This window comes from Nannospalax galili, unplaced genomic scaffold, assembly GCF_000622305.1.
Source record: "Nannospalax galili isolate Female #2095 unplaced genomic scaffold, S.galili_v1.0 scaffold39, whole genome shotgun sequence".
NCBI lineage: Eukaryota > Metazoa > Chordata > Mammalia > Rodentia > Spalacidae > Nannospalax > Nannospalax galili.
The window spans coordinates 6,461,997-6,479,057 of record NW_008346683.1 but is presented as its reverse complement, the minus strand read 5'-3'; the positions used below and the strand labels follow the sequence as shown (position 1 = coordinate 6,479,057).

The 17,061-nt window shown below is 43.8% G+C and overlaps 1 protein-coding gene and 1 pseudogene across 2 annotated transcripts in view; one reads left to right on the top strand and one right to left on the bottom strand.

The window, feature by feature from the left end:
• Appl2 (adaptor protein, phosphotyrosine interacting with PH domain and leucine zipper 2) overlaps nt 1–4,630 on the bottom strand; it is a 52,511-nt gene extending 47,881 nt beyond the window's left edge. For both annotated transcript variants that reach the window (XM_008843131.3, XM_017800618.2), the window contains exon 1: nt 4,471–4,630. In XM_008843131.3, the coding sequence (XP_008841353.1) occupies nt 4,471–4,524 (54 nt within the window). In that variant the 5' untranslated portion in view covers nt 4,525–4,630. The remainder of the gene's footprint in view (nt 1–4,470) is intronic.
• Nucleotides 4,631–13,830: 9,200 nt separating this feature from the next.
• LOC115072035 lies at nt 13,831–16,177 on the top strand (annotated as a pseudogene).
• Nucleotides 16,178–17,061: the final 884 nt, after the last annotated feature.

The window sequence follows — 17,061 nt, the reverse complement described above, 5'->3', positions numbered from 1 at the left end:
AGATCTCTGTGAATTTTAGGACCAGACTGGTCTACATAGTGTGTTCCTGGTCAGCTACATAGCAAGACCATGTCTCAAAAAAACAAATAAAAAAACAAAAACAAGGGGCTGAGGAGAAGTCTCAGCAGTAAAGAGCACTGGCTGCTATTATAAAGGACCCAGGTTCAGTTCCTAGCACCAACATCACAGTTAACAACTGTCCCTAACTCCAGTTCCAAGGGATCCAACACCCTCTTCTGGCCTCCTTGGGCACTGCATGACACAAGTGCACTTACATACATTCAGGCAAACCATTCATACACATAAAATAATTTTTAATTAAAAAATTTTAAATTAAACACAGATTTTATCCCCTAGTTTGGAGGAGGGAAAGAAATAGCAGACCCAAGTCTCTGAATGGGAAAACATCTTATAAACAGAGCTATGGGACAAGCTCCCTCTACAATGAGGCCACACAAAACCAGTCATCGTGTTTTCAGGCATCTCGCTGAGATAAAGAAAGGACTGATTGCTTGGGGCAGACTGTTCCCAGCTAGGCCACTGTATAATTTCAGAACCAAGGCTTTCGTTTCTGTCAGTCATGCCAACTGCCAAAGAAACAAAGCACAAAGCAAAACACCAAAAAGCTCAGGCAACAGAACTTCATCTCCACCTTATCTCAAAAGCACACTGCTTACAGGATAAGAAAGCACGCCTCTGACAAGGGCGCAAAATACCTGCTGGGGCTCAAAGCTGTGTCCCTGTCCCTATTGATTACAGCAGTACTAGAGCTCTGGCTACCTTACTTTATCTGCCTTGGGAATAGACTGTGAGCCAGTCAAGGGCAGGTATGCTTATCTGGTTGATGGTCATTTTCCCAGCAGCCAGCAGTGCCTGGCTAGAGGGCAGAGGCTCACAAGCAGCAACCACGGGGAGCAACTCTTCATCCCTACAACACTCGTATCAAAGATCAGCAGAAATACATGCATAGTCACACAGACCCGTTTTGCAATGCAACATGCAGCACTGCACATTGAAGAGGAGGAAATGAATAGTTGTGTCTATAGCCAGTCAACTTCTATTCAGCATTTCTCAGGTCACTTGAGTTGAAATACAAAAGCTTTTGTGTTCATTTAATTAGTCCTGTGCAAACAGGTTACTTAAGCAATCCTCATAGCTCTTCGACATAAAACTAGAGGAAACAAACTGAGTGCATCTTGGGAGCTTTTCCTCTGGTAAAACATTTGTGGCCACAGGACAGCCAGGTGTTAGGTAACGGGGCAACTTAAACAATACCCCAAGCTGGAGATGGAACTCAGTGATAGAGTGCTTGCCAATCACTGCACAAGGCCCTGGATTCAATCCCCTGTACCACAAAAGCAAAATCCCTCTATATGCAGGCTGCCTGGGTTCCAATTCTGACTCTGTCACTTTAGAGTACAATCCTGGGCAAGGTATTTAACTTCTCTGTTCCTGGGCCATTTTACTAGATGGTCTACCTCAAAAGACAGTTGAGAAAACTAATATAGGTAAAGCATTTAGAATAGCACTTGGCATATAAAATGCAGGATCCAGACCAAGCATGTCCAATCCATGGCCCAAGAGAGCTGTGAATGCAGCCCAACACAGACTCATACTTACTTAAAACATGAAGAAATTTCCCATTTTTTTGTAGCTCGACTATATGGCTCTCCAGTGTAAACTCTGAAGATAATGATGTGGCCCAGAGAAGCCAAAAGGTTGGACTGACACCCTTGAATTCAAGGCATTTACAACTTATTTTTAATTAATTCTCTTAAAATGAAAGAAATGTATTCCTTCCAGGTCCATGTCTCTGGATCTCACTGGAATAAAGCTACAATTAGGCCGTGCCATGTACAAAAGAGTGCTAACCATGCTCTGAGGATTACGAAAGACCCTGTTAATTCCATTTTCCATTCTGCACAGCAACCACATAGAGAGAGCACATCTCAACAAAAAAGACAAACTTCCTGTAAATGGCTCAGTGGGAAGAGGTGCTTGTTGCCAAACCTGATGACCTGAGTTTGATCCCTGGAACTCACAAGGTGGAAAGAGAAGTGACTCCCATAAGTTGTCTTCTGATCTCCATTCCCATTTGTACTATGATTCATATTACCCGCCCCTCTCTCTCTCTCCCTCCCTCCCTCCCTCTCTCCCTCCCCCCTACCAGGGAACATCATGGAAGAGGGGGCATAAAGAATGGGGAAGAGTGCTGTGAAATGCTATCTTTTAGACGTGACGTGGCCGTTCTACTCATGAACTCCCAGCAATGTGGTGACCTGCACAAGATCATGCCAGTCAACATTCCAGCATGGAATAGAAGAACTCAAGGAGGCCCTAACCCTCAGCTGTGGAGCAGTTGGCTGAGGATGGCTGCTGGGAAAGGAAGGGTCAGTTTTCTTTGGGGGTGTGGTTGCTGGTAAGTTGCCCATGCACCAGTGGATGGCCCCACACCCATGTAAATACAGGAAGCACTAATTAGATTTAGTGAGTTATTAAGAAAGGGGGAAAAAGGAAGACATGGAGGTGGGAGAGGGATAGGTCTAAAGAGCCTCAAAGAAAAGGAAGGGGAAAACAGAAGGTGGATATGACCAAGATATATTGTATATGCATATGAAATTGTCAAAGAATAAACAAAAAATGTTAAAAAATATTCCTTACAAGAAATAACAGCAAAACAAATGGTAGAATTAAATGAGAACTTCATAACCTTCCAGGGAAGTCAAAAATCTAATAATAAACCTTTATTTACTAAAGTGAAAATTTAAGAAAAAAAATTTTTAATTAACTTTTAATCTAAATTTAAATTTTTTAATTAAAAAAATTTTTTAATTAACATGGGATGGGAATGACAGCCTCTAAACTCTTTTCCCCTAAGCCAGCTCAAAGCGGCAAACCATGTAGATAGGGCAGAATTTTAAGCTGCTAGACCCAGCCCATCTGTTCCATAGTCTTTGTTTTTTGTAGAACTTTGGTAGATGAGAAAATGGAGCTAACCATAGCATGGGGAGTTCAGTAACTTGCCCAAACCACAAGGTAAGTTAGTGTGAGAGACAGAATTGCAACCAAGGTCTTCCAATCCTTCACCAATGTCCTTACCCTGAGCACAGCCTTTATGGCATCCAGAATCATGTACATTCATTCATGGAGATCCTAAAACGTGTCTGTGAGGACTACAGGGACAATCAGTACCACTTCTGTCACCTGCCTCAGTCGCCATCACGACTGGCTAGGAAAATAGTCTATCTTTGTGCCTCAGTGTCCACAACAGCAAAGTAAATGGAAATCCCTGTTCCCCATGTGACTTCCACATGCTTATGCTCAGATCCCACAAAACAGGTAAGGATGGGAGAAATGCCTTCCACCACAGGCTCTGGTAGAGATCAAACGCCCAAAGTCTAGAGTATATAAACAGGCCGTTGAAAAGTTAGCCTAGTCAATGCCTATTCATAAAAAATTAAATAAATAAAAAATAGGCTGGGTGCAGTAGCAGATACTCATAATCCCAGCACTCAGGATGTTAGTTCAAGGCCAGCATGGCCTACATAGCAAGTCTCAGGCCGGCTAGGACTATATAGTGAGATCCTGTACAAAAAAAAAAAAAAAAAGAACAAGTAATAATCATTATCAGAGCTTGCTTACAGTTCCTTACATGCCTAACACAGGGGTGATCACACAGAAATGAGCACACAATGCAGGTGCACACAGCCCTGCTGATTTATTCTATAAGGGAGAGGTGCAGAATGTAGGTAAAGGCTATCAAAGGATCAGCCAATGCACTCAGGAGGAAAAGGGAAGGAACTCAAAAAGAAGGGAAACTGTGGAAGGAAAAGCTTAATCCTATTCTAAATTTTCAAGGGCTGAGACACTAGGGAATCAAGATACTTATTTAAATGAGCCAAGGATGCAGTACCAGGAGAGGAGCTAGGAAGGCGGTGGGAGGACATTAAAGGAAGAACATTAGCTTCCCGGAGAACTAATGATTACAACTAATCATTCCGCACTCGTTTGCTCTATCGGCCTGCCAGTTTTCATCCCCAAGAGCAAACGACTTGACTCACATCTCATGGGTACTAATGAAGTCCCCTCCCACCCCCGTGCCACAAATGGGGCAAGTGGTGTAATTTTATCTTCACCAGTGGAAAACAGTGCCAAAGGAAGGCCTGAGACGGCTGGGCAATGGATCCAGGTTTTCTCTGCTTCCCACTCGGGCCCCTAAATGCCCCAGGTCCCGTGGCATCAGGAGTAATACAGTCGCCGTGGTCACAGGGCTGCAGTCTTCCTCTGCACCACTGCTATAAAGGAAACTTCTCATCGGATGGTCCTAAGAGTCCAGTGAGACTGGGCAATGACGACCCCGACTTCACCGAGGACCAGGCGAGCACTCGGCTGGCAAGTGATGGGCACCCAGGGTCCCCGGGCTCCGAGGGTCCCGGGACTCCCAGCTCCGCCCGGCCTCCCCCAGTATACCTGGGGGCTGTCCTGCAGCGCCTCCTCCAGCAGCAGCTTGTCCACGGCGGGCATGGCGCGGCGGGCGGGCAGCAAGCGGGACGCGGGACAGGGGACGCGCAGCACTCGGGCGACTGGCCGCTCAGCACCCGCGCCTGCCCAGTGGCCGCCACCCACGGCCCTCCCCTACGCCCGGCCCCCCTGAGCCCACATCGTCAGGAAGTGTGGCCAGCGCCTGGCTGGACACCGGAAGTGTGGCGGCCGCGCTTCCGCCCGGCCTGTAGCCACCAGGGCTGGGCGGTTCGGACTTTGTAAAGGGGACCTCGAAGAGGACAGATTAGCTTTTATCTCCTTATGGTTCTTAGAAAGCCTGCTGAGTGGGAGGAGAGAAGAGTGAACAGATTTTGAGGCTGTTCTCTGGCCTTTTTTTTTTTTTTTTTTTTGAGACGGTATTTTTTGTAGCCCAGGCTGGCGCGGAACTCGTGTATGTAGCTGAGACTGAACTGATCCTCCCAAGTGCCGAGATAGCTGCCATACTCCTCCAACCCGGTTTATGTGGAGTGCTGGGACCCGTATTGTGCGTGCTGCGTTCGCAAGCTCTTTACCTTCAGAGCCACATCCGTGTCCGTGGACTCTCTCTCTTTTTTATTATAATTTTATTTTTATTGCATTTATTTATTCAGTAAGTGTGTATTTGTAGGTCAAGAACAACTTGTGAGAATCAGTTCTCTCTTTCCAACCTTGTGGGTTCTGAATGTTAAAGGTTCTTAGGCTTGGAGGTGTTAAGGGCCTTTATCTCCTTAGCCCCTGAGCTCTTTTTTAATCTAAGAAAAATTTTAATTTTATGTGTATGAGTGTTATGCCTGCATGTATGTAAAAGCACCTGAGCCAGGCAGAGCCCAGGGAAGACAGAAGAGGGCATCAGATTCCCTGGAACTGGAGTGACAGATGGTTGTCAGACAGGATCGGGGTACTGGGATTCAAACCCCTGTCTTCTGCAAGAAAAGCCAGTGCTCTTAACTGCTAATCCAAGACAGCTCTACATGGCTCATACCAATTTTACTACATAGATCTCTACCACCCAAACAGCTCCTCGGAGATTACCAAAGTCTAGGGGGGAAAAAACAATCATCTGTGATATTTAGAGTTCACTTCTATTTGATTTGGGCCATATAATTAGGTCTCGGCCTCCTGGTCTGTTATGGTTTATCATTTTGGACAATTTCATAATAAAATTTTGAGAATTGCAAAGAGTAGATAATCTGGTTTTGTGCTGTTATTTAAACATGAGAATAGCCTGCAGAGAATAAAATAATTTGGTTAGGACCATACAGTGAAGGCTAGAGAAAAGAAAGGGATAGACATGAGGAAGGGAACTTGACATCTGTTTATATTAAAAGCAAGGGTCTCAATTTCCTTCTTTAGTAATCAATAATATCTGCTCACTGATAATGTCATAAAAATCAACCAGAAGAATATGTTACTACATAAATTCCACCTCCACGAATTCTACCTTAAGTGGAAATTTACCTGTGATAGAGTTGATTGTAAAATTGACAGGATCTAGAATTACCTAGGTATAGGGTAGTGTTCCAAAGCCAGTGAGGGATTATCTCAGTTGAAGTAGGAAGAATCACCCTAAAGTGGTAGCATCATTCCCTGGCCTTGAATCCTGGAGTGCATAAAAAGGAGAAAGGAGCTGAGCATGAGAATTCCATTGCTCTCTGCTTCCTGACTGCAGGTGCAGTGTGAAACTCCTGCCTCTAGGAATCCCCACCAGGATGGACTGTACCCTCCAACTGTAAACCCCCCAAAAAGCCTCTTTTCCTATAAGTTGCTTTTGTCAGGGTATTTTAATCACAGCAACAGTAAAAGTAACTAAGACACCACCAGATTCTATAAAAGAATGCATATTTCAAACACCTCTGAATGCAAACTCCAAAGTCATTATTCCCTTGGTTCTAGCCAGTACCAGCCTATTCTGAGTTATTTTATGGCTCCCATCTAGACTCTTTTCCCCCTCACCACCATATTCTTTCAAGAAGAATCATGCTCATGTGGTGTTTCTTTCCTTTATTTTCCCGCCAAATGCTATTGAATTAAGTTCATCTTCTTATAATCTTCCAGAGTCTCTCGAGCAGAATCCCCTTTCTCAGAACCAGACTCAAAAGAATATCACAAGAATATGGTTATGCTAAAGGGAATAAGTGTACTCATTTTTACTGGAAAATAGGCATTAGAGACAGCGCCCTCCAGAATGCTTGATAGGGCTCAGATGCCCCATTGTTGTGGGGGGTTCATATTTTTCATATATCATCTGCTAATTAAAATTACCTTTCTTTGAACATCATTATTCAAAACTGTTTAAACCACTTTCTTATACAACTCTATTACTTTTCTGCAATTCATTGCTACATTATGGGCTGAACAGCCTTATTGGGATTTCTTGGTATTTAAGTGCCATTTATAACATTGTTTCTAAGTGGAACTGTATCCCAAATTCAAAACAACTAATTACAAAACAAAATCTAGCAATATATTTATAAATTGTTTAAATCCATTTCATTATTTCATCCGGTCATTCTTTTTGTAATAGCCACTGCTACTCACTAAGCACAGTCTCTCCCTTGTGCTCTCAATTATGTAAGAGGAAGTTTATGTAAACAAAATATCTCAAGTGCTTCATTAAATCGTTTGTGTCCCTGTGAAACTATTGTGAGGCTGGATTTCAGTCCACCAACATTATCTGAAGTCTCTGGACAGATGATTCAAAGATGGATGGTCTAGAGTTGCTGTGGTCCTGGGCAGAGAGACTGAACTGTATGGAATATAATAGCCTTTCTCCCTAAGGTCAAAGGGGAGTGGGTGACAGGGAGACACAAAAGGTACCCAGGGGAGCCAGATCAGAGAAGAACTGAGGCTTCCAGGAGGTGAGAGAAAAGTAGAAATTAGGAAAGCTGTCGGGAAGATGACGAACCATCCATGGTTGTGCCCCCACACTGACATTCTTTCCTGTGTTCGCAGTGTGCTTCCTCGTGCTTTTCTTCTGGCAAGCCCAACAACAACCTGCAAATCCAATCTTCATGTGACTGTGTCTGTGTCTGTGTGTCTATGTGCATGTGTGAAGCCTTCATTTGTTCACACCATCCTAAGCAAAATAAATCATCCTGTCCTGCAGTATGCTGTAGCAGGACTTGGTTAGATAGTTCTAGAACACTACTTCTATTCAGTTCCCAACTTTACAGGTAGAGTGAGCAGGACCTGTGTCTTACTTATTCCTCAAACTTTAGTGCCTCACATATTACTGAACACACAGGCAGTTGCTTGATGAGTGCTTATTGAAAATCCAGTGTGTGCTATCATACCTTCCATGTGATTAGCACTATGTAGTTTTTAAAGTGTTTCTATGAATCTCTTTTCATTTGATACTGTGGTGCTGGAGGTTCTTACTCACTGTGCCGACCCTCCTCTAGAAGCTGAGTGTGTAACCTGCAGCAAATGGAAGTCCTCTACCTAAGAGAGCTTACATTGGAATAGGGAGAGTAATAATAATAAATAAGCCTGTGATAACACTTAGTAAAGGAATAGAGAATCCTGCGCAGTGGGCTGAACAGCAAGGATTCTTTGAGGTAGCCAGCATTTGGGCTGAGAATTGAATAAAGTAAGTGAACAAACCAAGCCTGAAGGAAAAAGCAAGTGCAAAGGCCCTGGTGCATGCTCAGTAGTTTGAGGAAAGGCCAGTGGGGCTAAAGTAAGGGAGGGAAGAATGGGAAGGGATATGGTCAAAGAGCTGCCAAGCCTTAGGTCACAGAGGACCCCAGTCAAGGGGAAGGGCTTTGTATATTGTCTTGTGTGGACAGGAGGGTATTCCAAATATGAGCAGCTGAGTGACAAGGGCTGATTTGCATGTTTAAAGTATTTATTCATGTTCTAAAGAAGCTGTGGCAATAATTGAAGCAAGACTGTGAGGTCTGGCCTAGGAATGACTTACAATATGACATAATCTGGTCTAATGACTTTTACCTAACCTTGTAAAGTAAATGTTGTAAACAAGCTCACTGAGCCATCTGCCCTTCTTGAGACCTGAGCACCTGACTTTAATCCCTCAGGACCCCACCTTGCCCTCCACCCAAAATAGTGAATGAATGTGAGTGTGCATGATTAACATACCAAAGTGTTGAAAGCAGCATGTTTTTTCTCATTGAAAACAAGGAGAAGAATTGAAAAGTCTGTCTGTAATAGTGTGTGTGATATTCTAGGCCCTGGGGATCAAAGGACAAGATTCTCTGATAAAATAAGGGTGGATTCTAGCTTCTACTTCCCCAATTCCTGCTAGAGATACTGTTTGAATAAAAGAATGAGTGAGGTCTGGGTAAAGAGCACAGTTCCCTGAGACATCTGAAGAAACAAGTTCTCAGAGTTCAGGTCCACTCTGACCCTTAAAATGAACACTGTGAGTCAGGGCATTTCTTTACTCAGGTATAACTGTAACATGGCTTAGAAAAGCCACAGTCAGAGTCATGGTCTATGGTACTGTATTGGAGGAAATGGTGAGAAGTCCTGAAATCTACATGGACTTTATTGTGCTGGTGGTAGAGTGAGAGAGAAATGGAGAATCTGGCCCATATCCTGCTATTTACTGAGGTGGGAAACACTGGAAGGAGCAGATTGGTGGTGGTATTGACCTTTCTGTGTGGACCAGTGCACCAGAGATGCCTTTTAGACAACATGTAGGGGTGTTGGATACCCTCCTCTGGAATTTGGGATGGAGACTGGGGCTGAAGGTATAAGTCACCAGCATGTGGCTGGTATTTAAATCATGTGGGTGGATGACATTCATTTATTTATTATTCATTTATTCTTAGTAGTTGAATAAAGACATGAAAGAGGAGAGAGGTTGGAGGACTGACCTTCAAGCAAGATCCAGACTGCTGAGTTAGGATGAAGACAAATATGCCATCCTAGAAGCCTTTTAAGAAGGAAACAGAGACAGTCACCTCCTAAAAGAGTTTTAGAAAGAATTGACAAAGTCAAGGGTAGCTAAAAGTTCAGCCAAGAATGGCTGGAGAGTGACCTTCAGATTTGCTGATAGGAATATAGGGAGAACGTGAGGAAAACAGTTTTATTTGAAAGTAAGATGGTGTGTTTTCAAAAACAATGGAAGTTCAGCCTGGTCTACATAACGAGTTCCAGGCTAGCTGGGGCTACGGGGAGACCTAGTCTCACAAAACAAAACAAAACAAAACAAAACAAAACAAAACAAAACAAAACAAAACAAAGCAAAACAAAACCAAAGCAAAGCAAAGCAAAGCAAAGCAAAACAAGAACAATGGAAGGACGACATGATTCCAGAGATTTTCTGATGAAGTAATGGCTGAGGAGGATGTCACTGCACTGGTGACAGTCAAAGGGGAAGGTGGCTCTGTGTGCTTGCTTGCTCTAAGCTAGGAGATGCTGCAGATTTGGGCAAGTTGGCACTTGTCTGTTATTAATCAGGTCTTTCTCAGCTACAAATGGCAGAAACCTAACTCCAATTAACTCTAAGTTGAAAGCCAAGGCTGTTTCTCAGGTTATATGCACACTGAATGAGGGATAGCCTGGGGTAAAGTGAAGACAAGGGAGGAGCAAGTGGCCATTGGGAGACCAAAGTAGATAGCAGTAGATGAAAGGAAGGAGGCCCAAGTCAGCAAGGAGGTGACGACCTTGGACAGAGACAGGGATCGTGCATGCTAAGTGATACATGTGTCAGTCGTTTGGTGAAATAAATGAGGATGAAATTCTTTGCTATGGCTCAAAGAAGTGCTAGTGAGCTAGGCAGGAGGTCTGTGGAGGAGGGAAGGTGGAAAGTGGTGTTCTTGGGACACAGGCAGGTGAGGCCCCATCAGGCAGTTCCTCCAGTCCACCTCTGGAGTTAAAGTAACCTCACCCCACCCTCTCAGATGTGTCCTTTTGTGTCCTCCTTCTACCCTGCCATTTGCTACAGCAGGAAGTCTGCTTCTCTCAGCAGGGCACACAAGCCGCAACTTGATCTAGTCCGTAAGCCTGTCACTATGGTCTGTTGTGCCCTTCTATTCCCCTCCACACGTGGCTTATGGTGGTCCTTGAAAATTCATTTCCCTTAGCCCCCAAACGCCCCACCCTGTGACTCTCTTAAATCTGAAATCTGTCTTTTTCTGTTTGTTTTTGGTCTTTTGGGGATAGGGTCTCCCTCTAGCCCCAGCTGGCCTGGAACTCACTATGTAGACCAGGCTGGCCTTGAACTCACAGAGATCCACCTGCCTCTGCCTCCTGAATGCTGGGATTAAAGGCATGCACCACCATGCCCGGTCTTAAATCTATCTTCTCATACTCTGCCTAATATTACTACATGGATCAGTGAGGTTTGATCCAATGCCTTCTCTGCTGTGTGGCCTTTGCTCAGAGCTCTGAGCTGGGCACAGGAGAACACTTCAGAGCTGTGAAGGAGGCACCAGTTTTCTGCCTCGTCATAAAAATGAAAAGAGGCAGGGGATTTAGCTTAGTAGCAGAGTGCTTGTTTAGCACGTGAGACCCTAGGAGGAAGTTGGGAGGGAGGGAGGGAGGGAGGGAGGGAGAGAGAGATTATTGAGGTTAGTGTGAAAGCAAAAACACAACTCTTACCTCAAAGGGGATAAAAGAGTTTATTCTGGGGCCAAATATGAGTGACCATGACCTGGAACACAGATTTTAGATTACCCCAAATTCCATGTTCCAGTGTGGAGGCAGTTTCATGAAGATTTTATAGTAATAGAAAAAGAAAGTCATAAATCAAGGCACTTCTCAAATACACTGGTGGAGACATCAGAGCGGCGCCATCTAGCAAAGCAAGGAAACCTCTGTTATAGGCCTCGGATGCCATCTGATGACACGCTTAGCTTTTGGGTTGGTGGAAGCTAGTGGTCTGCTACTAATAATACATTCCAAGGGAAACTAGTGTTCTAGTTGTACATTCTGAATGATTTATCTAAAAGTCACAAAGACTGTTACATCAGGTACAGAGGACAACAAATGGCTGTTAAGGGGGCTAAAGAGAGCCTAAGATAATTTGGCTCTGGACTTACAACATTTCAAACTCTACAATGGCTGATTTTCTAATCAGCCAATTAGTCTTTGCAGAAACAGCTTCTTCCCAGGAATTCTCATTCACACTAGGAGCAGAGGGAAGACAGTGATTATTAATATGTGTGAGGGTCTTTTGGGGTGGTGATGTTTTCTGGAATTAAACACTGGTTATGGTTGTACAGCTTTGTGAATCCACTAAAATCCATGGCATTGTATACTTTAAAATGGTACATTTTCAATACTTGTTCTCAAATTATACTACAGAGCCATGGTGACAAAAACAGCCTAGTCCTGGTGCAACCACAGACATGTAGACCAACGGACTAAAATAAGAGCCCCCAAAGAAACCCAACAGTAAAATTTTTAACAAGGATGTCAAAAGCAGACAGTGAAAGCAAAGCTTCTCAACAAGTGGTGCTAGGAAAACTAGATGCCTGAATGTAAAAGAATGAACCTAGACCCATGCCCCTCACCATGCTCAAAAATAATTTCAAAATAGGTCACAGACCTTAATGTGAGACCTGAAACTTTGAAACTACTAGCAGAAAACACTTCAAGATATAGGCAAGAACTTTTCCGAAAGGACGCTAGTAGCTCAGGACAGAATCTCAAGAATTGACAGATGACCAGGCATGGTGGCAGACACCTCTAATCCTAGCACTTGGGAGGCAGAGGCAGGTGGATCTCTGTGAGACTGAGGCCAGCCTGGTCTACATAGTGTGTTCCAGGCTAGCTTTGGTGACAGGAAGACCCTTTCTCAAAAAGACCCCCCCCCCCAAAAAAGACAAGATTTCAATTCATGAAAACAGCAAGCCAAAAAAACCCCCCTACATAGCAAAGAAATCATCAGGGTAAAGTGACAGGACACAGAATATGAAAAATCTCCCCCAACTACATATCAGACAGTAGGTTAATATCTAGACTATATAACAAACTGTGAAAATTAAACCCCCAAACCCCCAAATCATCTTATGAATAGATGGGCTAATGAATTGAAAAAACATTTCTCAAAAGAAGAATACAAATGGTCAGTAAATATTTGGAAAGTGTTGAATGTACTTAGCCATCTAGGAAATGCACATTAAAACCACTTTGGAATTCCATCTCATTCCATTCAGTATCAAGAAGACAAAGGACAACAAACAATTGTGCGGCATTATTATGCCACATTACAATTACTTGAACAAAAAACCCGACTCTAAATGTAGTTTTTAAGAGTGGACCTGAACTTGGAGGACACCCGCTCCCTCAGATATCTCTTGGAGCCATCTACCTCCTGAAACTGTGTTATTGGAACTATTTCTGGAATTGTGTCAAGTCAGGCCTCACCCATGATTTTATTCAAAATGCCATCTCCAGCTTCAAATGGGGATGTACAGGTTTGGTTCTGCCCTTATCTTAACAGACCATCGTTTCTGTTCATCCCTTGTTCTAGAAGATCTCATTCAGCCAAGGTCATGCATCCTTTCCATCCTTCGCCTGTGCAGTGGAGATGGGTGCGTGGGTGTGCTGCCTTTCCTTTCCGTACTTTGATATGTTAATTCTCAAGCTCCCACATCTATTCATCGTCTATTTGTGTGGAGTACCAAGTTGAGGTTTCCAAGGAAATAAAATTGGGTGCCCAGGTCACAGGACAGTAGAGTACATAGTTTTGCTGAGGCTGATTAAAAGTCATTGGTCCAGATTATGTTCCTACATACTGGGGAAAGAGGAACTGTTATTCATTATTGGTGGGAATATAAACCTGTGCAGCCACAGAAGAAATCAATATGAAGGTTCCTTAAAACACTGAAAATAAATTGTCATATGACCTACTATACCACTCCTGGGTATAGAAACGAAGGACTGTAAGTCAGCATACCACAGAGATACTTGCACAACCATGTTTGTTGCTGCATTATTCATGATAGACAGGAAAGGGAACCAGCCTAGATGTGAATCAGCAGGTGAAGGGATAAAACAATGTGGCATGCACACACAATGGAATTTAATTCAGCCATAAAGAAATATGAAATTATAACATTTGCAAGAAAAGGGATCACATGTTAAGGGAAATAGGCCAGACTCAGGCAAAATGCTGCAGGTTTTCTCCCATAGGTTGAAGCTAGTTTTAAATTATAAACGTGTGTGTGTGTGTGTGTGTGTGTGTTTGTAGTTCATAAAACTAGAAAGAGACCATGAGAAGGGAGGAAGAGATCTCAAGGGAGGGGGAAGGAGAAGGTGACAGAGTAGGTGTGAAATGAAAGCTGAAGCTCTTTGTGGGAGGAAGGCAACCAGCATGGAGGGGAGGGCGCATGAAGGATGGGGACGCACAACCAGCAAGAGAGGTGACTCAGAGCAAAGCTTAATGACACTTATGCATAAAAATGCTGCAATGAAGCCCATTACTTTATATACTAACTTTAAAAACCAATTAAATAGTGAATACAACTCAATAAAACAATGATTGGTTAAGGTACTAGCCGAGTGTGGTGGTGAATGTCTTTAATCCCAGCATTGGGAGGCAGAGGCATGCTGATCTCTCTGAGTTCAAGGTCAGCCTTGTCTACATAAGGAGTTCCAGACCAGCTGGGGTTACAGGGAGACCCTGTCTCAAAAAGACCAAAAACAAAAAGAGAATCTGGTAGTCTATTATTAGAAAGAAAAGGAAGGAATAACAATGGGGCACAGTGGGTCTCCTGCAGTCCCCTAGAATGAATCACTCAGCAAAGTTTCTGTTGAGAGTGTATCTGAGTTAGGCAGGCACCATTATCCTCCGTCAGCTGCACCGATGTCTGTGCCTTGCCTGTATCCCACTTGCTTGCATTCTGTGGATTTTTGTGTCCATTTAATTTCAGGAAATGGAAACTAAACAGCCAGAGGAAACCAATGGTGAATTTGCTTAACACCCTGCAGAAGATACAGAGAGGAAGAAGTATTTAAAAGATCTAGAAACAGTGATGAATAGCAGCGCGTGACTGGAAAAGGAGGGAAGAGTGTTAAGGTCTCCGTGTGAACCACAATGCCAGTGCTTCCCTCCCAGCATCCCAGCATGGGAGCTGATACTGCAACAGCTGGAGAAATTCTGAGGAAAACTATGTCTACCACTGTAAAAAACATTAAACACTGTAGAACTTGGTTTATGACGAGGACTTCTAATCTTTTAATTTGTACCACACACTGTAAAACTTTTGTTTAAAGAAAGGCCCTGATGCATTCCTGAACTCAATGGCCTGGGGCAGTGGAGGTCTTCCCCCTTCCTTTGTGCCAATTCTTTTAAACTAGTCAACCAAGGAAGACTGGAGGCTGGACCCCAGTCAGTGGGGAAAAGACACAGTAGTCCTGTGTTAGGGAGTAAAAACCTATCAAGCTTCCAGGTCTTGTGTGTTTGCCTGATCTGACTGACCATACAACACACCCTTTTGCTAAAGTAAAATCTGCCTTGCAAGTTACTTTTGCTTTGTCTGAGTGTTCCTCGTGCAGTATTGGTGGAGTCCTGGTACCTCAGATTTTATTTATAATGCTGTAAAGGAGGGCCAGTAGGCACCATCACTCACTGCTGGAGTCTGATGATATGAATGCCTAGAGAACACTCAGACAACAATCAAGCCATCTTTTCCAAGAATGCTGTCTTCATTCTCCTGACAGTTGTCCCTGTTGGAGAAATGCCTGTAGGGTTGCAGAGTGCATAATGATTGTCTTCGATCTTCTGTTTGAGTCTCTCATCAAAGGATGGGCACAACTTTATTATTTTGTATGTGTATGAGTGTTTTGCCTGCATGTATGTATGTGCACCATGTGTATGCAATGTCCACAGAGTGACTGTCAGAAGATGGCATCAGATCCCCTGGAACTGGAATTACAGAAGTAGCCACCATGTGGGTGCTGGGAACAAAACCTGGGTCCTCTATAAGAGCAGCCTGTGCTCTTAACTGCTGAGCCATCTCTCCAGCCTAGGGTACAACCTTATGATCCCAACTTTCATCCTCATAGGTCAATCCTATGATTGTGGTGGTTTTGTGGAGATGTTTGATGACTGCTGTGAGTGTCCTGTGGGGTTTTCCATGTGAGGAAAAGGTGGTTTTGACAGAATGCCTCCTGGTCAGGTGGACATCCCATGTCTCCCTCTAGAATAGATAATGATGATAGACACCCTTGTGAATGACCTCTTCCTCCTCCTCTCTTCTTCCTCCTCCTCCTCCTCTCTTCTTCTTCCTCCTCCTCTTCCTCCTCTTCCTCCTCCTTCTCCTTATTCTCCCCCTCCTCCTCCTGCTCTAGGTGACCAAGGTACTAGCAGAGCTTGAGATCGTCCCCTTCTATATCCATCACCACTTAGAGGAAGAGATCTAGTGGCTTATGACTGAAGAGGAAGGCCTGGAGACAGCTGTGTGGCATGGTTGGTTTAGGTGCTGATGAAACTCAGGACTACAATAGCTGCACAGACCCCAACAGAATGCCAGATGACTTATGAACCACAAGGTGATTCTACATAGAATTATTTCTGCACAACGGGTCATGACTCACAGTGGTGTTGGTGGACCTATTTTTATTCCCAAGTATTTGGCTGGATTTATTACTGGCAAAGATGGTCAGCGGATTAAACAAATGTTATGTATCTGGAGCTTCAGTCAAAACTGATGAGCCTTTGGAGGGATCCAGAAGGAACTGAAGATGAGATTGTTCTGTCACAGGAATGTGCACAGCACACAGTGTTTGCTGCAGAGCTGTGTGAAACAGGTTGCAGATGTTGAAGGAGTCTAATGCAAGAGAATTTCCCCTTTTTATGGTCTGAAGCAGCATTCTGCAGTTTCCCTAAGTCCAGTGAAGAACTGAAGGAGGCTTGCATTTTTTCTGTAAAAATCTGCTTCTGTTTAAAAAGCCAGCATTTCTCTGCTCCATAGGCATTCTGCATGTTAGGTGCACTGAGATCTTTGCTGCTCATAGATGCAAGGTTTCACTTCCTCACAAACAGGGTTGGTGGGGGAAGGCTTGCAAAAACTAACATTGAAAATTGGAAACAGAAAGAAAAAAATATGTGTAGGTGAATGCAAAGGGAGAAACAGAAGAGGATAATTAGTACCCATCAGATGAGAAGTATGCCTGAGAACGGGTCAGAGGGTGCTGTTCTGGGGTTCTGAGCTCCATCTTTTATCACCTTCCTGGGACTCCAGCTGGGAGTTCAAACTTGGCTTTCCATCCAAACTCCTAAAGCAAGACAAATTTAGGAAAATAATGCTCCAGTCACAAGGTCACTGACTTTGAACTTCTGCAAAATTAGCAACCAGGCCCTCTGCTACCAGTGACTTTTGAAAGTGGGACTAGTTGGAGCCTGGGAAACACTCCAGAGACATCATCTCTGACCCTGCTGATGTATGGTCACCAAGCAAGAACCTCAGAGCCATAGGATGTGCAGCCCTAGATGTGAATGTGCTCGTTTGTAAAACAGAGTAGTTAATACTGGAAAGTAGATCAAGAGAAAGTTAAGGGAAATTCCTGGCTTTGGTGTTAAGCCTGAACTTGAGCCTCATAGTGCAGGTGGCTAGCCATGAGACT